Here is a 23,877-nt window from a genome sequence, read left to right on the forward strand (position 1 = left end):
ACTGGATTTGGGCACCCCTGCATTAAAGGGAGAAAAGAAAGATTTTATATATATATATAAAATCTTTCTTTTCTCCCTTTAATGCAGGGGTGCCCAATATATATATATATATATATATATATATATATATATATATATATATATATATATATATACTCATGCTGTGGAGGAAGAAACTGAACAAAATACATGTGCAAACGAACCAAAGACGCCAAAGAAAAAAATTTAACTGACTCAATCATAATACAGTCATTGTTCAAAACAATACAAATGCTGTTGACTCTTTTTGCACACAGCTTCACATTAGGCTTTAAAGTTGAAATTTTTACCAAATTTATTTTGCCAGAGGCTGTAAAGTTTGTACAGGAAGGCAGTACTTCTGCAGAGCAGCGGGTGCCACATTTCTCCTTTACCTGCATTTTTAAAAGAGTGAATTTGTCAAGGTGTGGCAGAGGTGAGGACCCAATATCAGGACTCAGAGACAGGAGGTAGACAGGTGTAGGAACAAAGTTTTTTGGAAATTAAACCCCCCCATACTAAAATAAATAAGTAAATAAATAAATAATTAATCAGGGCCCACAGACAGGATAAGGAAACGCAACAAGAATCTGACCAAGGACAACTAAACCAAGGAGTACAAATACACTGAGGTGAACTAACAAGGAACAGGTGTGACAAATTAGCAAATTAGACCAGGTGTACAAACGAACAAGAAGCAAAAAGCAAAACAGGATACACAAGGAGAAAACTCCACAAAATACAACAGAACTAAACAGGACAGGATTACAAACCCCATTAAAAACCACACATATCATGACAGAATCTGCTTCACACAGAAGTTAAACGTGCTGAACTAGCCAGTTTCTTCAAAGCTGACATAAAATGAGTCTTGATGTACTGGTTTGACCACACTGGTACACGCATTAGTCTACTTTTAGCGTCCATTTGTCTTTTTTTCCACATCTGTTTGGTTCATGAACTTGAAAATGTTGAAAAATTAAATAAAATGTTAGAGCAGAACAGTTAAACTAGCATCCCGCATATTATTCTTACTTTTAATCCTAACATTGTTATTGATTGACTGTTATAGATGGTTCCGGTAGGGAGTGCGGCAACCGGTTTGGAAGGTTCTTACTACACTTAAACGCAACACGCGGTTACCTGAAACTAGGTGGGTGTCTCCTCCTCTCGCGACGCCGCGCCCATATGTCCACACACGGCATCTTCCAGGAAGAAAAAGCAGCGTCAAAGCGGTGAATTAACCACTTCCATTCAGCCTTTCCCCCTACTCAACCTTCTCTCTTACTTGTGTTTTGGACCGACGGCCAACATGCTTATTAAAGAATTGTGAGTATTTTCTTTTAACTTCACGAGACGCCGTTTCTCTCAAGTTTTGACCAACAAACGGCGGTTTTATAAGTTAAAACTGATCCCAGGCTAGTTAGCCATCACCCAGGAGAAGTAACCTGGAGAATTCCGCTTCTAGTCAAACTTTATTCATGTTTGTTTGGGATGTGCTTTTTTACACGGTGTAAACGACACAGAAGTGTGTTTGAAGAAACTTGTTGAACGTCAAGACTCCATTTAACTTTCTCGGTATTTTAAGGTAATTTCATTGTTAACGAAGATGTAAACGAGGGCGTTTAGAAATAAGCTCGGTTTTGGATTGCTAGGGGTATTGGTGTAATTTCGGCTTCAGTGGGTTGGATTATGTGTGAAATATTGATGTAAATCAGCTGAATCTGTAGATCAGTAAGCTTAACAGCCGACATTTGGCTGCTATGCAGTTTGTCAGGAAGACCGACAGTTTGTGCAGTTTCACCTCTTTTTTATTTGCCTTGATGTATTCCTCCTGCTAGTTGTCATAGTTGAAGTGAGGAAATCATCTAAAGCATTAAAACATGACAGTAAATTCATAAGAAAAAAATGAAGAATTTGTATGTCTGATTTTTGCAGATGTTGGAGATTCATTAAATGTTACAATAAAGAGCGATTAATAAATTAAAGACCATCTTTTGTGTCTGACTTTCAGTAGCTTCTAAGTTAGTTTTTTTATCATAACCATGTCATATGCACATCATCACTGGGAATACATCCAGTGCTGGCTGTCATCTGACCATAGTGCAAAGTACATTAACAGACTCAGCCATGTTTTATTGTTAGACTCAAGAGGGCCAGCTGTACCTAAGAACACTTCGTTCCAGACAAATATTATTGTTATTATTATTATTATTATTATTATTATTACTGGGACTTGGCTGATGTAAGAGTATGGCCCAACACCTGATCTTCGTCACACCAGCCATTGAGTTCATACCTGGAAGGCTCCTCCTCCACTCCGATCTGTCCTTATGAAATATTTAAGTCCTGCCAGACTGGCAGCATTTGGAGATTAATTAGCTGTTGTCTGATGGCTTAAACGCACACAAAGTTTCTACTTAAACTGAAACTTCCGGGCTTGTTCTCTAATAGAGCAATCCTGATTGGAGCTTCATAATTCCCTCTTCCTGGGATCATATGTGAAACAATCAGAGAAAACACATGTTTACATGACATGTTAATAAAAATCATCATGGTTCCATTGCAGTTTCTAGCTTATCGTAATTTTTCCATCAGATAACCTGTGTGTATTGAAATAAAATGGTCATGGTTGATTTTCTCTGCTCTGATTGGACAGAGGAGCACACCTCTGATTTTTACTCGGCTTTAAGAAGCACCGTAAAAACAGGTACATGTTTTAGTGGCCAACTGAAATGCTGTTGTGATGCATTGTGGGACGTGTGCTTGACATTTGAAGTACATGATATATCAGTGATTGTTCTTCGGGTAACAGGTTGACGTATGCCTTTAGACATGTTTTTAAACTTTTACTGGTATTTATTGATGTGATAAGATTATTATTTAAAGGCAACTGATTTCCATCCAGCTGTGGTAGACAAGGATGTATGTACACTTGTTAATGTGTTGTTGTATATCTTTTTTTTTTCTCTCACAGCCGGATCGTCCTTCCCATCTCTGTGGAGGAGGTAAAGACTCATTTATTTACTTTCATTTTATCAGTGACTGCACACGATAATTAACAGAGCGTTTATGTTCCATGTTTGGATAAATGGCTAACTTCCTCTCTCCTTATCTGGCTGTTTGCCTTTTCTTGTTGATAATTATGGCCCAGAACATCACTTTGCTTCACTCAAAGCTTTTAGAAATGCAGTGACGTCACATTTTAAGTTGATAAACATCCCAAAATTTGACAGCACTGTGTCGCCCCTGGTGTGTTGTGTCACACTGAAGTCTTTGTGTTTCCGTTGCTTCACACCAAGCTGAAGTATTTCACTAAAGCACATAATCAGAGTTTGCCGAGCAGCCGGCTTTTCTCCTGATCCTCTCGCTGGTTAGTTGTGTAACCGTGTGAGACGTTTGGGACATTCTGAGCCGGATTGAGGGTGACGGAGTGGGGGCTGCCCTTTCCTATTGGTGTCCACATCTTCCACTAATTTTGCAACAAGGCTGAGGGGTTATAGATGATTAAATTAAAGCTGCTTGGCTTTATATTTCTGGCACTTTTTTTCTGTTCTACTTATTAGAGTCAAATTAGTTACCAATGAAATGATTAAAGAAATACTTAAAGTATTTTGGATCTAAATTATTTTCTTTACACTGCTTTAACATTTTTTTTAAAATCTATTTTATTGTAAAAATGCACGTAAAAGCTCAGCCCTTTTAATCATGGTTAACATCCAGACATGATGTTTTAGAACAGCCTCAGCTGTCAGATTATGAGACTAAAATAATGTAAAATTTATGTTTCATAGCTATAGCAGCATAAAGGCCAACCAAAACAAGAAAGCATAATTTATTACTAACAGTGCTTTGTAGAAATAGCACACAGATCAACAGGGACCAAGCCTTTTTTCATCTGCACATCATTCTCTCAAGTCTTGGCTTTTAGAAAAAAAAATGGCATTGAAATAAACACAACAGGAACTACTAACATATTCACACCTTTTCCTTCAGCTGTTTTATCTATTTACAGTTATTTATGCTACTATTTACCTACTATCCTCACAAAACCAACTCGAACCCAGTTCGTTTGGCGCCACCGTGCATCAAAAACATCTTCTTTGCTTTATTCCAGCCATAGAGGAGCATTATTTTTCTTCTTTTCAGACACACATAGAACTTTCTGCTCACTTGTTGCTCTTTGGATGCTCCTGATTGGACATTACTGTCAATTTAAGCTATTTGGTTAGTTGATGGTTTGATGAGAAGCAGCTTCATCATAATTTCTGAGTCTAAATAGAGGTCTCTTCACAATATAGCTGTGGTTAGTGATCTTTTTTTATTATGAAAATGTGATAAATAAAAGTGTTTTCAGGGATCACTCATTGTGGGTTTTTTTGTGGCTGGATTATAAACTTTCTATATGGGATATAAATGCCAGGAAAACTCCAGAGTTATTTTAATAACGTTGAGATATGCTTCTGATTCAATACAAATACAAATATGAACCACTGTTTAAAGTTTTATTAGGCTCTGACAAAAAGTTGATGCAGACTCAAGCTGTTGAGTCATTCTGACGGTTATTTATACAGAGTAGGCTTTTCATCCAGCGATTGTCGTATTCATCCTCGGTCCACACCTTTCTGTCATTTCTGATGTTTTTCTGATAAACCTGATGTACTGAGTGTTCTGCCTCAACATGTTGCTGTTGTCTCACACTGATTGTGGGCTTTGACTGAATGTTTTGTTCCCGTTTGTGAGCTTTCTCTAAAGCTCTGCTTGTCTTTGATAATGAAAACACACACTGGTTATACACGGCGAGTCACATTCCTTAGTTCCTCTCCTCAGAGGCGACACTGAGCATCCGCTGCAACCAAAGTAGGCCAACCAGCCTGTAGCGACATCATGCCTCTGAGGAGGTCTGGGCTCAACTCAATGAACGAATGTTCCTCTTCAACCACCCCGATCCACCTGAAAGGAAGATAACTAATCCTGCAGTGGTCTCGGTGGACCAGTTGTTTCTGTTGTATAAAACTACTTGATTTATGTTTTTTTAAAAGGATTCTTTGTGTTGAGTAAGCTGACAACGCCTGTAATGAGTCACTGTTTCCAGCCTCATAACACTTTTGCCCTACTCAGGGTCAGGGAGGAAGAGGAAGAGAGGGGAAGAGAAGTAGAGAAAAGGTCTGAGAATTTGATCATGACAGGCACCAGTTTCTTAAAGTGCTTCTGGAGTATTAAATCTCTACAACCCAGAGATTGTTTCATTCTTGTTGACCATCACAGCTCAAAGTCAGTTAGAGCCTTCTCGAGTCATGTTACAGATTTGAGTAACAACTCTTTTCAAGATAACAAATTTGCAAACTTTGCACATTAGAAATGTAAAGAAATTTGAGTTTGGTTGATTTTTTTTCTCTCCTTTAATAATACCAACTGTGATTGTATTATGCATCTAAGACCACCAATCAATTCCTAATCATCTCCTTGCTCAGTGTGGAAAGCGAGATCTTCAGCATTTTTGCCAAGAGACTCTCCAAATTCCAACTAGATACAAATGAAACTAAAAAAAAAAAAAAAGAGTGCTGCACAAAATTGAATTTATTTCAGTAATTCATCTTAAAAGGGGAAGCTAATATATAGACTCATTACATGAAAAATAAGATATTTCAAGCATTTTTGTTATCATTTTGATTGCTGTGGCTTACAGCTTATGAAACCCAAAAATCATAATCTCAGAAAATTAGAATATTACATCAATTTAAAAAAAAAAAAAAAAGGAGATTTTGGATATAGAAATGTTGACCATCTAAAAAGTATACTCATGCATATGAACTCATTACTTGGTTAGAGCACCTTTTGCATGAATTACTACCTCAGTGCATTGTTGCATAGATGTTATCAGCCTGTGGCCCTGCTGGGGTGTAATTGAAGACCAGGATGCTTCAATAGCGACCTTTAATTCCTCTACATTGCTCAGTTTCATGTGGATGTTATTTGTCACGGGGCAGGTGGGTTCTGAACTTATTAACAAAATACCAATTTCACCATCAGAGGGCTGTTTGTCTGCATAGAAAGGCATGACTGGGGGTAATGAATTGCTAACAAATATTAAGTGTAAACTAACCTTCACTTCAAATGTCCCAAGTGTCAGTGAATGCAGCATGCAATGCACTTTGAAATGTTGTTCTACATAAACACTGAAAAATATCTGTTTTTTCAAATTTAACATTTGATGACCCCTTAAGTTCTAATAAGCAGCTAATTATCAAAATTTGGGCCTGGGAAAAAAAATTATTTGTGCCACCCATTTCCTGGTTCGTGCTCCTGCCTGGCCCCCTCATCAAAACTTTTCTATACCCGTCCCTGTATATAAATCCTTTCTCTTTCCTGTCAACCACCTGGTTAGAGAAGGGTCCTACTCTGATTTTTATTTCAGAACCTGTGCATAATTTCCCCTTCATCACATTTATGGCTTAGGGTAAAACCTGCTTAATCAACATCTGCACAGTGCCAATGATTTGGAGAAAACACCCCCTTGTTTAATCTTGACACTCGCTAGATGTCTGAACCTGATCCATCTGGCTGTATTATGACCAGCAAACTTTACAGCTATGTTACCAGCAAACTGCAGCTAACAATAAAAATATTATAAAATAAATGCAAACAAAAGGCTATCTAATTGAAATGGACTACTGCTTTACATCAACATCTTGCTAGTTTTCTCTTTCTCAGCACAAGCTGAATGATAAACTACAAGAGAGATGCCCTGAGAAAGAAAAGCCGATCAGCTGATCGACAGTCACGTCATGATTCAAGGAGCAACAGGAGAGGGAGGGGGAGAGAGTCACGAGGTGCAGAGCGACTGTAGCAACGTTTGTGCAAAAGTTTATGAAAGGAAAAAAAAAACGGCAAAAAAGATCCTCTCACCATGAAAAGTGTGGGTGTCAAAACACCCACATCCCCCATGGGAGGGTTGCCACCATTAAAATGATGCTTCTATCTAAAGTCAACTACCTGTTTTCAATGATCCCCACTAAACTATCCTCCAGTTGGTTTAATTCACTGGATTCACTCATATCCACCTTTTTATGGAAAATCAAGCCAACAGACTAAAGACAGAGTTGGATTGGAATTATCCAACTTTAATCACTATTTTCAAGCCAACTAGCTTCAAAATATCTTCAATTGGCTCAAACCTAGCGGTCTGGATGAACCATGGTTAGATGTAGAGCAAGCACTAGAAATCTCTGATCTGCCATTCATCAGCCCAGCCATCAAACCACATAAGTGTTTTAAAAGCATCAATATCAGTTCCTCTTTAATGGCGTGGTGGGAATTTCTAAAATTAACCAAGTCTTCACTTTTTCCATGTAAGCTTACACCCCTCTGGAACAACCCTGACATCCTTCATCATAAAAAGAATGATTTAACTTCACTCAATGGAAAAATAAAGGAATAAAACAGAACATATAAAAGAAAAGAGAAACTTATTGTCATTTGATATTCTCATTTTACAATATGGAATCAGTAGCATTAAATTTTTGGAATACTACCAGCTTAAATCTATAATATGTAAAAATATACCATTAACCAATTAAACCTGCAGCTACCTATCAGGGTAGCAGAATTCTTAAAGAATAGGAGGCAGACCTATCCAGTAGCTTAAATCATAATGAATGGTCACAAAGAAGTTTGAACACATTTAAAATGACTAAGAATTCAAATATGAAACTAAGAGAATTAAAAATTCTTCATAAAACTCATCATACAGGACAAAGGGTGTTCAGGGTGGGTCTGTCATGATCAAATATCTGCTCACACTGCACTTATAAAACGATAGACAACTATTTCCATGCCTTGTGGTCCTGCACACCTGTCCGCAGGTTCTGGCTTCAGGTATGTGAAGACATGCTGGTTTGGTGACTTGGGTGAAATTAACATGGTAGGGCCCTGGGTCAGTGGGTGTCGGCCCTGGGTCGGGTCGCCGGGCTGTTCTGGGGCGGACTGGGTGGGGGTTCTGGGCTGTCACGCCTGAGGGTGGCCCCATCTCTTGGGGGTGAAGGGGTTGGTTGGTGCCAACCGTGGGAGGTTGAATTGTTGAATATCCATCCAGTTTCACCGTGGTCACATTTACACTGTGAGGAACTGGAGAATGTTTTGTTCGTTTGCTGCTTCACATAAAACATGGCTTGAGTATAAACCTATTATTTGACTGTCCTCCTATTTACACATGGACAACTTTTTTGTATTTCTTGTTGAAGGAAGGAACAAGAATATCTGATTAAGAATTAAAGGAATCAACAAGACCATTTTTAAAAAAACTTTAATGTAATTTGTACTCTACTCTTTTTTTGCTTGCTGTTGTCTTTCAAACTTTTCCAGATCATCGTTTTGCTTTTTTAAGGAATGCAGACAAACACAAAGATGGATGGGACATAGGCTGGGGACAACAGCTTGTCGCACTTTTACCCAAGCAAAGACAGAATTGGCCTCAATTACATGTTCGTTAACAACAGAGTAACGTAAAGTGTCCGGTCCTGGGGCGCAATAATGTTAATTCAAAATTCAAAATTAGCGCAGCCCACAATAAGTAGACTTGGAAAGCACAGAAAACAAAATTTTCGATATACTTGCCACCGACAAAGTGCTCGCTGCACAGCTAAAAGCTTCTGACAGTTTCCAGTTATTTCGTTTGATGGCAGCAACCCATTTAGCCGTCGTTCAGGGTCAGCAGGCAGTCTGTAAATTAAAATCCCATTCTTGGGATGTCGATTGGAACATCCAAAGGCACAACATGGATGTACCATTATTTTTATAATGTGTCAGTGTCCAAGTTTGTCACTTTGACACAGGCCGAGGCTTGAACAACCTCGGTCAGGTCACCTGGTGGAGGGTGTATGTTGTAAGACCCGAAACACCCAAAGATACCAGGATACAACAATGATGATTTGTATAAGTTAGAGCATCAGAAGTTGTATGTAAAAAAAAAAAACCAAAAGAAAACTAGTGGATTTTGATTTATTTTTGCGAGCGCTACCCGTACATGATGCAGGATTCTTTCAAGGTATACCCCATTGTAAAGGTGAATAATTGGGCTGTCCAGCAATGTATAATAAAACACCAGCTGTTTTTATCTTATTTGTTTGGTTTTTAAAGGGGGAGGTATAAGTTAACTTTGTGTGCAGCCTGGGCAGTTTTAACTGGGTTAAAAAAAATCTGAGCAAAAAACAGTAACCATGTTATGTTGTTAATTTTTTCCTCTCCAGTATCAGGTGGGTCAGCTGTTCTCAGTAGCAGAAGCCAGTAAGAGTGAGACGGGTGGAGGCGATGGTGTGGAGGTGCTCGCCAATGAGCCGTATGAGCAGGATGGAGAGAAGGGGCAGTATACCCACAAGGTGTACCACCTACAGAGGTAAGCATCCTCTACAGGTGGACTCCTGGCTGCTCCATTCATGTAGGTGCAGAATCACCACCTCCTTTCCTGATATCAGAACCTGTTTTTTTTTTTTTTTTTTAACAGCATACAATCTATCAAATTCTGCAGTTGCAAGGTTTCTCTTGTTGTTGTTTGTCTCCAGAGCTGAACTTTATCCTTTTAAATGAAAAAACAGAGAGGACTACAGAATGAGATTTATATCTGAGACAATTCCTGTTTGTTTCTGCAGCAAAGTGCCAAATTTTGTCCGTTTGATCGCTCCAAAAGGTTCCCTAGAGGTGCACGAGAAGGCCTGGAACGCATATCCTTACTGTCGAACCAGTGAGTCTTACTCCATGTGCTCGCTCTCTCTCTCTCTCTCTCTCTCTCTCTCTCTCTCTCTCTCTCTCTCTCTCTCTCTCTCTCTCTCTCTCTCTCTCTCTCTCTCTCTCTCTCTCTCACTCACACACTCACACACACACCCCAGCTTTATAGACCTCCGGTCTGAACTACGAAACAGGATTAAAGTCTTTTTGAGGTAACTTCTGGTTCTGGATTTTCAAGAGACGTGAAGCTGGTTCACTTTTGAAACTTTAAGCTTTCTGCAGTTTTTATTATAAAAATGTAATGTGTAAAATCTTTGGATCCATCCTGAGCTCACAGCTGCACTATGCAGTGTCATTTCAGATAAGAGGAGCATGATCGTCTGTTAAAAATGCACAGTTTATTATTTATTCATTTTTTTCACTCAGTTTTTCCAGTTTGATCCTGATACCAGGAATTGACACAGATCCTGTCAGATAACATTCAAATGTTGTTTTGGCTCTGATCTTATATTTTTATGATTTGTTTTGTATGTTACTTTATATTTTTATGATTTATTTTGTATGTTACTAAAATCCTTTGTAGCACTTTGAGATTCCTTGGAATGTAAAGTGCGTTACAAATAAAATTTATTATTATTATTATTGATCTTGTGTTCATGTTCTGTTAACAGAACGTGTTAAATTAAATAGCTAGGGGCTTACAATGTATGCTTGGTTTGTGGGATCATCTGTGGAATTTCTGCTGCCTGTGTGGAGGCATGTCTGGTCAGAATGAGACCTTAAGTCTCCCAGATATCCTGATGGTGGTCACATGTGATCGGATCACCCAGGACACGTTAGCACCAGGTCTGAACAGGAACCAGCAACCCTTCTCCAAATACCACCAGCTGTACATCTACAGCAATGTTTAGTTTCTCAGATGATGTTCGTGAATGATTTAACTGTTCGCTTATGTTTCTCTCTCTGGAACATCTTCTCATTGTGGTCCACCACTTCCTTGGATTCAGTCCTTACAGTAAGTGTTCTTCAGGTCCATTCTCCAAATGAAAGATGATAAAGTTTTTATTCTAAATAAAGTCAGAGGTAGAGCTGATGGATTACATGTCAAATAGGTTAAACAGTAAAATACTACAGAGCAGTGCAGGTCATATCTTATGTTGTCTGTGTGTGGAACAACATGATTGTTGACTAATCACATATTTTTTTTTTTTATTACAGAATGTCTACATGAAAGAGAAATTCATGATTAAGATCGAGACATGGCACAAGCCCGACATGGGGGAGCAGGACAATGTAAGTCATGTTTGTCAGCAGCAACAAGACAAAATTCCCAGTTTCATTACAGGGAAAGTAACGGAGGTTTAATGTTGAGCCTGAGTTCCCTTGTTAAGATCACCATGGTAACCCAACCTAAACATATAATCTGCTCCAGAGAATTTCTGCTCAGATTTTGGGGCTGGATCTTTGGTGAAGCTGTCTTTTTACTTAATCTGTTCCCAGTCATATCATAGATTTAAAAAACAAAACAAAAAAAAAAACAATTATCCATTTATTTTCGACCACTTATCCGACTCGGGTTTCAGGGGGCAGCAGCTTTTACAGGGACGCTTCTTTCTCCCTGGCAACTTCTTCCAGCTCATCTGGAGGAATCCTGGGGTGTTCCCGGGCCAACAGGGAGACGTAGTCCCTTCATGTTCTGAGTTTTCTAAGTTGCCTCTTCTGGTGGGACACCAGAACCTACGTTGCCCAGAACACCTCCCCAGGGAGGCATCCTAACCAGATGCCCGAGCCACCTCATCTGGCTGCTCTGGATGTGGAGAAGCAGCAGCTCTACTTTGAGGTCCACCTGGATGACCGGGCTTCTTAAAGGAGATTCCATATACTCTGAGGAGGAAACTCTTTTTGTATCCACTGTTTTTTTTTTTTTTTTTTCCCCAGTCACTACCCATCATAGGTGAGGGTAGGAACGTAGACTGACCAGTATATCGAGAGCTTCACTTTTTGGTGCAGCTGTCAGGCACAACAGCAGTTTTCAGTTTCCTGTCATCTCTTCTCTTATTTGCTGTAATGATTTTCATATTTTTACACATTTCCAATCAGACAAGCTGCTCTCCTTACGAGCAATGCATCAGGTGCATCACAAGTCAGTTTTTACGTGAGCATTGAAGGAGTCTGAAGAGTCTGAGTTAATATAGTGGAACGGACAAATATCTTTCCTGTTATCAGCTGACCTGACTTATAAATGTGTTTGGCTTTTTTCTCCTATGCTGTAGGTGCACGGACTTGACAAAAGCACATGGGATGGAGTTGAGGTTATTGACATTGACATTGCTGACAGAAGCAGCATCAGTCCAAAGGTAAGAAGAAAAACATTGCGAATCTGGCTGAGATTTTTCTCATCATTAAATCATAGTTAGAGGTGTCATGATTATTTAAGTTTATAATTAATGGTGGTATTAAAGAAAACAATGACCAAGGTGTCATTGTGGAGGACAGCTCACTAGCCTGTAAAACAGGACATTAAAAGTTGCAGAGAAAGGGGAAAATACATCCAATACGTTTCACCACCTGGATATCCAGCAGCTTTTTATACTACAGTGAAGGTAAATGCACAGTAGTTTCGATGTACAACTCGGGTTGGAAATACAATGTGACCAGTAGATTGACCTTTTTACTATTTTAGAGTATAACTGCTGTGTACTGCCCCTAGTGGTGACCTACAGTATTGAGTGTTTAGGCCACGTCATGTTTCCATCGTTTGCAGCAAGAATATACACGGACGTAGCAGAATGTTGACGTGTATGCTTGTGTTCACATCAAGTATGTCCTAGCCCTTACAGCACAACATGACGCTTTCATTGCTACCCAGAGCTCATGACCATAGGTGAGGGCAGGAACATAGATTGACTGGTAAATCGAGAGCTTTCCCTTTTGGCTCAGCTCCTTTTTCACCACCACAGACCGATGCAGAATCCGCATCACTGCAGATGCTGCACCGATCCGCCTGTCGATCTCCCACGGCATCCTTGCCTCACTCGTGAACAAGACTTGAACTTCTCCACTTTGGGCAGGACTTCATTCCCAGCCCAGAGAAAGCACTCCACCCTTTTCTGGCTGAGCACCATGGTCTTGGATTTGGAGGTGCTGGTTCTCATCCCAGCTGTTTCACACTTGGCTGCGAATCGTTCCAGCAAGAGCTGAAGATCACGGCCTGATGAACCCAACAGAACCGCACAATCCACAAAGAGCAGAGACCCAATCCTGAGGCCACCAAGCCAGATCCCCTCAAAACCTCGGCTGCATCTAGAAATTCTGTCCATAAAAGTTATGAACAGAATCGGTGATAAAGGGCAGCCTTGGCAGAGTCCAACCTTCACTGGAAACTAATCTGACTTGCTGCCGGCAATGCAGGCCAAGCTCTGGCTCTGGTCGTAAAGCTTGTACAAGGGGGTTTGGCACTCCATTATTCCGGAGGACCGTCCACAGGAGTCCCCAGGGAACACAGTCAGATGCCTTCTCCAAGTCCACAAAGCACATGTAGATTGGTTAAGCAAACTCCCTTGCCCCCTCCAAAACCCTGAAGAGGGTGTAGAGCTGGTCCACTGTTTAACTACCGGGACAAAAACCACATTGCTCCTCCTCAATCCGAGATTCGACTATCCGATGGACCCTCCTCTCCAGGACCCGTGAATAGACCTTACCAGGGGGCTGAGGATTGTGATCCCCCTGTAGATGGAGGACACCCTCTGGTCCCCGTTTTTGAAGACGGGGACCACCACCCCAGTCTGTTAGTCCAGGGGAACTCAATTCTGCAAAGGTGTGTCAACCAAGACAGCCCTACAGCATCCAGAGCCTTAAGGATCTCTGGGCTTACCTCATCCAACCCCAGGGCCCTTCCACGAGGAGCTTTTTTGCCACGAAGATAGGAGAGCCAACACCAGGGTCCCCCGAATCTGCTTCCTCATCAGAAGACATGACAGTGGAATTGAGGAGGTCTTCGAAGTATTCCCTCCACCGCCTCACAACGTCCCAACTCAAGGTCAGCAGCCCCCCATCCCCATTGTACACAGTATTGATGGAGCACTGCTTCCCCCTCCTGAGCCCTCAAATGGTGGACCAGAATCTCCTCGTAGCCATCCAGAAGTCATTCTCCATGGCCTCTCCATACTCCTCCCATGCCAGTTCTTTTGCCTCAGCGACCACCAAAGCCACGTTCCACTTGGCTTGCAGATTCCCACCAGTGGCCTCCGGAGTCCCACAGGCCAAAAAGGTCCAATAGGACTCCTCCTCCAGCTTGACAGCATCCCTCACTGCTGTTTTCCACCAACGAGTTTGGGGATTTCTGCTCTGACAGGCACCAACGACCTTAGGGCCACAACTCTAGTTGGCCACCTCAACAATAGAGGCAGGGAACAGCTTGAACACAGATTTTATAGGGTTGGGAAATGAGTTTATGCATAATAATCGTGATAATAAAATCTGAATTATTTCTTTAAAAATAGTTGTACCAAGAAAAATCTGTAATCATGACATCCTTAATCAGCGATAGGAACAGCTTATCTACACTCTGTATCTCTCTTTGCAAGGTGTCAGACTAACGAGAAGCTTGTTCACTGTCATTCCTTAGGACTACAAACCAGAGCAGGATCCAGCTATCTTTAAGTCGGAGAAGACGGGTAGAGGCCCTTTGGGACCTGACTGGAAGGTACGTCCCTTCTGCAGCACCTCACTGTATTTGTGAATTGAGTTTAATCTCCTGAGATTTATTATTTTTATGTTTTTGGGTGTTTGTATGTGTTAACAGAAAGCACTGGCCAACAACCCCAACTGTCCCCACATGTGTGCGTACAAACTTGTTACTGTTGAATTCAAGTGGATGGGACTACAGAACAAGATGGAAAGCTTTATTCAAAGGGTATGAAGTAGTTATTTCCCCTTCTTTTAATGTAAAACTTCTACTGGTGGCCAATGTTCTACTTCTACTGGTGGTGAATGTCAGCATCCTCACACTGTTTAGGTGGAGAAGCGTTTGTTTACCCACTTCCACAGACAGCTGTTCTGCTGGATTGACAAATGGATTGATCTGTCGATGGATGACATCCGGCGTATGGAGGAGGAGACAAAGAAGGAACTGGATGAGGTAACTGAAGCAATGATAATCTTAGTGGAAGTTATTTCTTTTTGTCAGTTGACTTATGAATCAATATTTATTCACTGTACAACTTTTTGTGTCTTCAAATGTGGATGTGACATCTGTGTTGCATCAAGATTGAAGGTGAAAGCATGAATTTGTCAAAAAAGCTTTTATTTGTGACATGCACAATTATACATAGTACAATATACAGTAAAAATGCATTTTGTATTTGCTACCGGTGAAGATAGAAGTTAGTGTTAAAGTGTTAGTGTTAAAGGTGCAGTTTGGAGGATCTAGTGACATCTAGTGGTATAAGTGTCCATCTCTTTCTTCTCCAAGTCTGCAGGGCAGCTATGATCTCTGCAAAGAGCACCACTCCTCTTCTCTAAAGCCAAGTCTTTGTCCTTTCTGGGCTACTATAATAGTTGCATAGTGAAATTTCACAGAGGGGCAGGGAGAGTAACCTGCACAATTTATAACATAAACCTACAGACTACTTTATCAGGTCCAACTTGCTAGTACCAGGTTGGACCAGTTTTTCCCTCAGAACGGCCTTAAACCCTTGTGTCATAGATTAATCAAGGTGTTGAAAACATTCCTCAGAGATTTTGCTCCATATTGACATGACAGCATCACACAGTTGCTGCACATCCATGATGAGAATCTCACGTTCCACCGCATCCCAAAGCTGCTCTGGATTGGATTAAGATCCGGTGGCTGTGGAGGCCACTGAACTAATTATCATGTTCTAGAAAGCAGTTAGAGATTATCTGAGCTTTGTGACATGGTGCATTATCCTGCTGGAAGTAGCATCAGAAGATGCTACACTGTGGTCATAAAGGGATGGACAGCAACAATACTCAGGTAGGGTGTGGTGGTTAAACCAGACTACGTTGGTACTAACGTGCCCAAAAGTACACCACCAGCAACCTGAAGCGTTGATACAAGGCAGGGTGGATCCATGCTTTCATGTAATTTCTGCCAAATTCTGACACTACTATCTCAATAGCTACATTCATACTGCATGTCATAATGTTGGACAAGACATGATAAAAAAAATAATTTGCACCAAACAAGATGGGTCTTGGCATGCTCATATGTATAAAATGGATGGAAAAATATAATTTTGTTGGCTGTAAATGCACAACAGCTTTAAAACTGATATGCACACACTGTTTAGTATCTACAGTGCCTTGCGAAAGTATTCGGCCCCCTTAAACCTTGCAACCTTTCGCCACATTTCAGGCTTCAAACATAAAGATATAAACTTTAAATTTTTAGTCAAGAATCAACAACAAGAAAATAAAATACTAACGGCACAAATTACAAAAGAAGAAATTCAATCTGCAATTGGTAGGCTTAAAATTAATAAAATACCAGGTACAGATGGTCTTTACTGCCGAGTGGTACAAGAAACTGAGGGAGGCGCTGACACCAGTGTTATTAAAAACATTTAATTGGGTCCTGACAAAGGGAGAAGCTCCCCCTTCATGGAAACAGGCTATAATCTCTGTCATTCCTAAAGAAGGAAAAGACAAGTCGGAATGTTCAAATTATAGACCAATAAGCATATTAAACTTAGATTATAAACTATTCGCATCAATTATAGTGAAGAGACTCGAGAGAATTATGCCAAAAATAATACATTTAGACCAAACTGGATTTGTTAAATCACGTCAAACACATGACAATGTTAGAAGATCATTGCAAATTATTAGGCATTTAAATTTGAATAAAATACAAGCTGTGTTACTGAGCCTGGACGCTGAAAAAGCCTTCGACTCTGTGAGATGGGAATTTCTATTTAGAGTAATGCTAAAATTTGGGTTTAGTGAATCAATTATTACTACACTGAAAGCTCTATATAATAGACCAACAGCTAGATTGAAGATTAATGGTGAACTTTCGGACTGCTTCGGCCTTGAAAGATCCACACGACAGGGTTGTCCATTGAGTCCACTTCTATTCGCTATTTTTATAGAACCGCTGGCCCAGTGGATTAGGGAAAATAAAAAAATAAAAGGAATTAACATGGCAGCAGGTGAACAGAAATTGGCTTTGTTTGCGGATGATGTTCTAGTTTATCTATCAGACCCAACTGAATCCTTCCCAGAGCTCATGTCAGTACTAAGGGAATACGGATCGTACTCAGGATATAAATTGAATGAACAAAAAACACAAGTTCTCAGAAGTAACTATAACCCCCCTCCATGCCTGCGTAGTCAATATAAAATGGACTGGGATAAAGAATCTATAAAGTACTTAGGCATCTACCTACCCATGGATCTAACTAGATTAGAGGAAATTAATTACTCCCCACTCAAAAAAGACATTCTGTCAGACATTAATAGATGGAACTTAATCCCATACTTAAGCATGTCTTCTAGGGTAGACTCAATAAAAATGAATATTCTCCCAAGAATGCTATATTTATTTCATTCAGTTCCTATTGAGAAGCCAGACCGGTTCTTCGCAGAATGGGATAAAGTTATTTCTAGATTTGTATGGGCGGGTAAAAGGCCAAGAGTCAAGTATAAAACACTTCAGCTACCCAAGGGGAAAGGAGGACTGGGCCTTCCATGTCTGTATGATTATTACAGAGCAACTCAAATAGGACCACTGATAGGATGGTGTAAACCTAGTTACAACTCGAGATGGAAGGAGATTGAGAGCTCCTTGGGTGGAAACTTCCCGGTCACAACTCTGTTAGGAGATCCCACAATGACAAAATTTTTAACAGATTCAGACAACCCTTGGATAAAAAGCTCAATGAAGATATGGGGCAACATACTTAAAAAGTATCAATTAAAAGAAAGGGCCGAAAACTTAAAATGGTTTGCTCACGACCCAGAGTTCCTACCCAGTAAAACTGATTCAGTATTTAAAACATGGTCTAATAAAGGTCTTACAACATACTATACTCTGTTAAAGGATGGGAAAGTGATGAGCTTCCAGGACCTTAAGGATAAATTCGAACTGAATAATCAAGACCTCTTTAGATACTTACAAATCAGGGATTTTTTAAACAAGAAACTGAAACGACTAGAACTATTTAATAAGAACGAAGAAATTATAGACATAATTAAAAATGCACACAAAGATGCACCCCACCAAAAAATTATTTCTAGAATCTATCAGACATTATCCAATCTACAGGGTGATAATACACTGCATATAAAGGCAAGATGGGAAGCAGAGGGCAATCTAACTCTAACAACAGAAGAATGGGATAGAATTAGTATCCAGCAGTGGTCCACAACAAGTGCCCCTTCCTGGAAGGAATTCAGTTGGAAGAATGTGATTCGCTATTTTTGTACTCCAGCACAAAAGACTAAATACTCTCACCGGGCCAGCTGCTGGAGGTTATGTGGACATAATTTAGCAAACCATTTTCACATATTTTGGGGTTGCCCCCTTGTAGTTCCATTTTGGAAGGAAATGCATAAGGTCCTGGAGGCTGTATTCAAAAGGAAAATACAATTCCACTTTGTATCATTATATTTAGGAAACCTGGAAGATCTTAACCTACAAAAGCCCGACAAATACCTCTTTGGAGTGTTACTGGTGGCCTCCAAAAAGGCCATAACTCGTAAGTGGCTTAAGACAGAAACTCCTAACGTGGATGAATGGATCGACCAGATATATAATATCTTTGTGATGGAAAGATTAACATTTAGGCTGAAGTCACAGGAGGATGTTTTTGAGAAATTCTGGTCGAAATGGATAAGATATGTACAAAAAGTGAGGCCTGATTTTGTATAATTGTGAATGGGTTTTTTTTTTTTGTTTTGTTTTGTTTTTTTTCTGTGTTTGCCCCCCCCCCTCAACTGTAGCAAGTTCATGTCAACACTTGTAATGTTTGTAATCTTTATACAAAAAACAATAAAAAATATAAATGGGAAAAAAAAAAAGAATCAACAACAAGTGGGACACAATCGTGAAGTGGAACGAAATTTATTGGATAATTTAAACTTTTATAACAAATAAAAAACTGAAAAGTGGGGCGTGCAATATTATTCGGCCCCCTTGCATTAATACTTTGTAGCGCCACCTTTTGCTCCAATTACAGCTGCAAGTCGCTTGGGGTATGTTTCTATCAGTTTTGCACATCGAGAGACTGAAATTCTTGCCCATTCTTCCTTGCAAAACAGCTCGAGCTCAGTGAGGTTGGATGGAGAGCGTTTGTGAACAGCAGTCTTCAGCTCTATCCACAGATTCTCGATTGGATTCAGGTCTGGACTTTGACTTGACCATTCTAACACCTGGATACGTTTCTTTGTCAACCATTGCATTGTAGATTTGGCTTTATGTTTTGGATCATTGTCCTGTTGGAAGATAAATCTCCGTCCCAGTCTCAGGTCTTGTGCAGACTCCAACAGGTTTTCTTCCAGAATGGTCCTGTATTTGGCTCCATCCATCTTCCCGTCAATTTTAACCAACCTCCCTGTTCCTGCTGAAGAAAAGCAGGCCCAAACCATGATGCTGCCACCACCATGTTTGACAGTGGGGATGGTATGTTCAGGGTGATGAGCTGTGTTGCTTTTACGCCAAACATATCGTTTTGCATTGTGGCCAAAAAGTTCGATTTTGGTTTCATCTGACCAGAGCACCTTCTTCCACATGTTTGGTGCGTCTCCCAGGTGGCTTGTGGCAAACTTTAAACGAGACTTTTTATGGATATCTTTGAGAAATGGCTTTCTTCTTGCCACTCTTCCATAAAGGCCAGATTTGTGCAGTGTACGACTGATTGTTGTCCTATGGACAGACTCTCCCACCTCAGCTGTAGATCTCTGCAGTTCCTCCAGAGTGATCATGGGCCTCTTGGCTGCATCTCTGATCAGTTTTCTCCTTGTTTGAGACGAAAGTTTGGAGGGACGGCCGGGTCTTGGTAGATTTGCAGTGGTCTGATACTCCTTCCATTTCAATATGATTGCTTGCACAGTGCTCCTTGAGATGTTTAAAGCTTGGGAAATCTTTTTGTATCCAAATCCGGCTTTAAACTTCCCCACAACAGTATCTCGGACCTGCCTAGTGTGTTCCTTGGTCTTCATGATGCTCTCTGCGATTTAAACAGAACCCTGAGACTATCACAGAGCAGGTGCATTTATACGGTGACTTGATTACACACAGGTGGATTCTATTTATCATCATCAGTCATTTAGGACAACATTGGATCATTCAGAGATCCTCACTGAACTTCTGGAGTGAGTTTGCTGCACTGAAAGTAAAGGGGCCGAATAATATTGCACGCCCCACTTTTCAGTTTTTTATTTGTTGAAAAGGTTTAAATTATCCAATAAATTTCGTTCCACTTCACGATTGTGTCCCACTTGTTGTTGATTCTTGACTAAAAATTTAAAGTTTATATCTTTATGTTTGAAGCCTGAAATGTGGCGAAAGGTTGCAAGGTTCAAGGGGGCCGAATACTTTCGCAAGGCACTGTATATTTAGCTCTGTGAACACAGCGTGCCTCTGACCTCTGACATCAATAAGAGATGTTGGTCGAAACAAGTGCTGCTCACTGGATATTTTCTCTTCTTCAGACCATTCTCTAAACCCTGGAGATGGTTGTGTATGAAAATCCCAGTAGATCGTCAGTTTCTGAAATACTCAAACCAACAATCATGCCATGTTTAAAGTCACTTAACTCCCCTTTCTTCCTCATTCTGATGCTCAGTTTGAACTTCAGCAAGTTGTCCTCAGCCTGTCTACATGACTAGATGTATTAAGCTGCTGCCATGTGATTGGCTGATTAGGTGTTTGTATTATTAAGCCGCTGAATTCATGTAACTTATAAAGTGGCTGGTGAGTGTAATTGTGTGTGCACACTTGGCATTAACATGTTTATCTTTGCTGTAGATGAGGAAGACTGATGAAGTTAAAGGCATGTCAGCTGATGAGTGATGGGAAGTGACTTGGTGAGTATCACATTTATTGTTTAATGATATTTGGTGTTTATTTTAGCAGAAACAGGTTACTTAATGCATTCTGCTTCTCTCTTCAGACCTCTTTGATACCATAAAGCTCGGACTTCACTCATCAAGCCGACGGGAACTACAGCAGCTTCAAGGGCAGAATCAGGAACATCACTCATACATCCTAATAAAGAATTTGCTCTTAATAAGAGTTCAGTATTGTAAAACAATTGTGCATTTTTATGTACTACATTAGAATAGAACTACAGCTGCTTTTAGTGTTTTTTAATGGGGGAGGCTTGTGAGTTGAAGGTTGTTTTTGAGGATAAAATATTCTTGTTTTGCCTGTCCATTCATCCTAAAACATTTGGGGAAAGGTGTGGGCTATCTGTAGATCTCCAGTGACTGTAATCTTTTTGTGCTTACTTTATGGTTTGGTTCCTCTTCTTGATTTTGTGTTTTCAGTTCTCAGTGATTTATGGTTTACTTATTACATCAAGACAAATGTCTATCAGTCCAACGTCTACATCTATTAAAACCCCAGTTACAAGAAATTTGATTTTATTTTTTGCTTTTTGATAAGTTAAATTAAGTGCTTCTGTAAAAAATTGTGATGTTTTCTGTTCTGTGTAAAGTGCACTGATTGCAAGTGGAAATTTCTCCAACGGTCTGCACTTATTTTTCTCAAGCAATTAATTAATCATAACATGTTGGGATGAGGCAATAAAAGCATCTTATGACAAAGTCAAGGACACTAAAGAGACATCCTGGTCAGGTTATGTGCATTTGGTCAAGAATACGATTTTTTTTTTCTCCCATTTTTTTGTTAATCGTACATTTTGTTTGAAGCTTTGTTTCCTATTTGAAATTAACCAGAACATTTTACATATTTGGTCATTGTGTCCTGCATTAAATGTAATAATCAGTTTTTAATACCATGAGTTGTGACTGTGTCTTGTTCTAAAATAATTGTTCTATTCTTTTGCATTTTTTGTACTCACGTTTTCATCCTGTAGGGGGGCATATAAAGGCTGAAAACACTTATATATACTGAGCAAACATGGAGAGTCAAATCCCCAGGCCTCTACACCCTGGACCAGTTCATGAAACAACCTCAGGAATTGCACACACATTGGAGAAGTCATGGAGGAAAATTCCGGCAGTCATTAAATGTTCTCCCAACAGCTCCATCAGTGAAGTGACCTACCATTCTGTACTTTGCTGAGGCTGCAGTCAGCCTTTGTATGGGGATGAGGGCTAAGTCAACCAGATGGCCCTTTAGGTGGTTTATATAGAAGTCACCAAGAAGATCTTTGTGGGACAGCTGAATGATCATCTCTATGAGATGACTGGAGGCCTGGTCCTTCAGAAAGACAAGAAGTGGACTGTTGGCAATGTAAAAATAATGTTAACCAACACACCAGTTTTAATAAACTACTTTGGGATTAAGACTGAGCAAAAACGTTGTCTCTAGCCTTAACTCCAGGAGCGGCACTGCGGCTCGTCGGGTACTCCATGCTGCATTTGTGGAGTTGTTTGCAGAGTTTGGTTCATTTTCTATGACACACGATCAACATGGTCTGGAACACTGGACTGGCAACAGTGTAACACTTGCTAAAGAGAAAGGAAATGTTTTTTATTTAAACTCCCTAACAATCTAAAGGTGAGCTGTGGCAAGCGACCTGTAAAAACACCTGAGGCATACCCAAAGTACAGAAAGCATGAATGAATCATGTTTCTTCAATAAAGAGCTTCCAGATACATAGTAACACTTACTTCATTAGTTTAAAATGTTCTCTTTAAACACTGTAGATGGACCCGGTTCTTCAGGATTTACATCAAACCCAAATAACATCCCCAAGTTCCAAAAGTTATGCACTTCTAGAACAGAAGAAAGGTGCCTCAACATAATTATAGTCTTCATATGTTTTGACATATACACAATCACATCCCTTCTCCAGTGTTTTTTCCCCAGACATGTTCTTTCATTTACAATATTTACATCTACACATTTCATGTCTGAAAAGGAGTAGGCAGAAGTACAAACATATATAGCCTTACCCCATTTCTACAATACACTCTAACAGTCCAACTCTATTACACAACTCAAATTTCCTACTTCACAATAAAAAATGTACACACTCCCCTCTCTCCTTCCACCCAAGAAGACATAAATAAATGAAACAAAACACAATATTTCTGGCTTGTGTTTTCCGGTTGTTAGTATGTTTCTTCTTCGTTTTTTGCCAGGTCTTGATATGGTTCTTCTTCTATGTTTCTGTTAGATCACCTCTGGTCACGTGATATGTCAGGCTCGGAGGACTACTTATAGATCAGTTGCAGGCCAGCATCATTATGTGTGTGTTGTTCTGTGATGAGATTATCAGAGCACACACAGTATGATCAAAATGTTTCATGCTTGATTTTTTATCTTCACGTGTGAGGTCTAGAACCTATAAATAAATTATAAGATTTAAATAATCCTTAGCTGTGTACCAGGCTTAAGACTGGAAACTCACAGGTCCCAAAACAAGTATGACAGATTTTCCAGCACTCAGTTTTTGCCTGAGTTTGGTGGAAACAGGGCATCATTACCAAACATCTCCACTTTGGTCTCGTCTGACCAAAAGATGGTGATATATATATTAATGCATTTATTTAGCATCACCTGAATGCTACTTAGTCAGTACTCAACTCAACTCTAACTTTATATGGAAAAATCAAACTCCTTACATAAGGAAAGCTGTTGTGATGAATAATTATGAATCAGGTGGGCTTAATTTTCTGGACTTCTCCACTTTAAATATCACATTTAAAATTAATTGGGCCAAACATTTTCTTAAATTCCTTTCTCTATCTGGAATTTTATACCACATTTTGTCTTCTCTCGTTTTGGTGGCTTTAACTTTATTTTGAATTGCAATTATAGTGTTGACAAACTCCCCGTGAAGCTTTCATACTTCCATAAAGCAGGTCCCCTTAGCATTGTCCCTTATTTATAAGCACGACTTTTCACCGAATATATACATCATCTGGAAAAACAGAGATATTTTATTTAGAAATACATCACTTTTTATTGAAATCTGG

The 23,877-nt window shown here is 39.8% G+C and overlaps 1 protein-coding gene and 1 long non-coding RNA gene across 2 annotated transcripts; one reads left to right on the forward strand and one right to left on the reverse strand.

The window, feature by feature from the left end:
* Positions 1-1,188: 1,188 nt before the first annotated feature.
* On the forward strand, positions 1,189-21,723 carry LOC121645776 (phosphatidylinositol transfer protein alpha isoform-like). Its single transcript, XM_041994468.1, has 12 exons — positions 1,189-1,347; positions 2,996-3,026; positions 9,267-9,412; positions 9,666-9,757; positions 10,749-10,756; positions 10,960-11,034; positions 12,015-12,098; positions 14,369-14,446; positions 14,546-14,656; positions 14,759-14,881; positions 20,735-20,793; positions 20,880-21,723. The coding sequence occupies exons 1-11, from the start codon at positions 1,331-1,333 to the stop codon at positions 20,777-20,779; spliced, it is 810 nt and encodes a 269-aa protein (XP_041850402.1). The 5' UTR covers positions 1,189-1,330; the 3' UTR covers positions 20,780-20,793; positions 20,880-21,723.
* LOC121645788 lies at positions 3,829-23,872 on the reverse strand. The gene is made up of 3 exons (XR_006011509.1): positions 23,861-23,872; positions 10,861-10,869; positions 3,829-3,942 (listed from the first exon to the last, which is right to left on the reverse strand). It is a non-coding gene; the product is annotated as an uncharacterized LOC121645788 (long non-coding RNA).
* Between the last annotated feature and the right edge of the window lie 5 nt (positions 23,873-23,877).

This window comes from Melanotaenia boesemani, chromosome 9, assembly GCF_017639745.1.
Source record: "Melanotaenia boesemani isolate fMelBoe1 chromosome 9, fMelBoe1.pri, whole genome shotgun sequence".
Lineage (NCBI taxonomy): Eukaryota > Metazoa > Chordata > Actinopteri > Atheriniformes > Melanotaeniidae > Melanotaenia > Melanotaenia boesemani.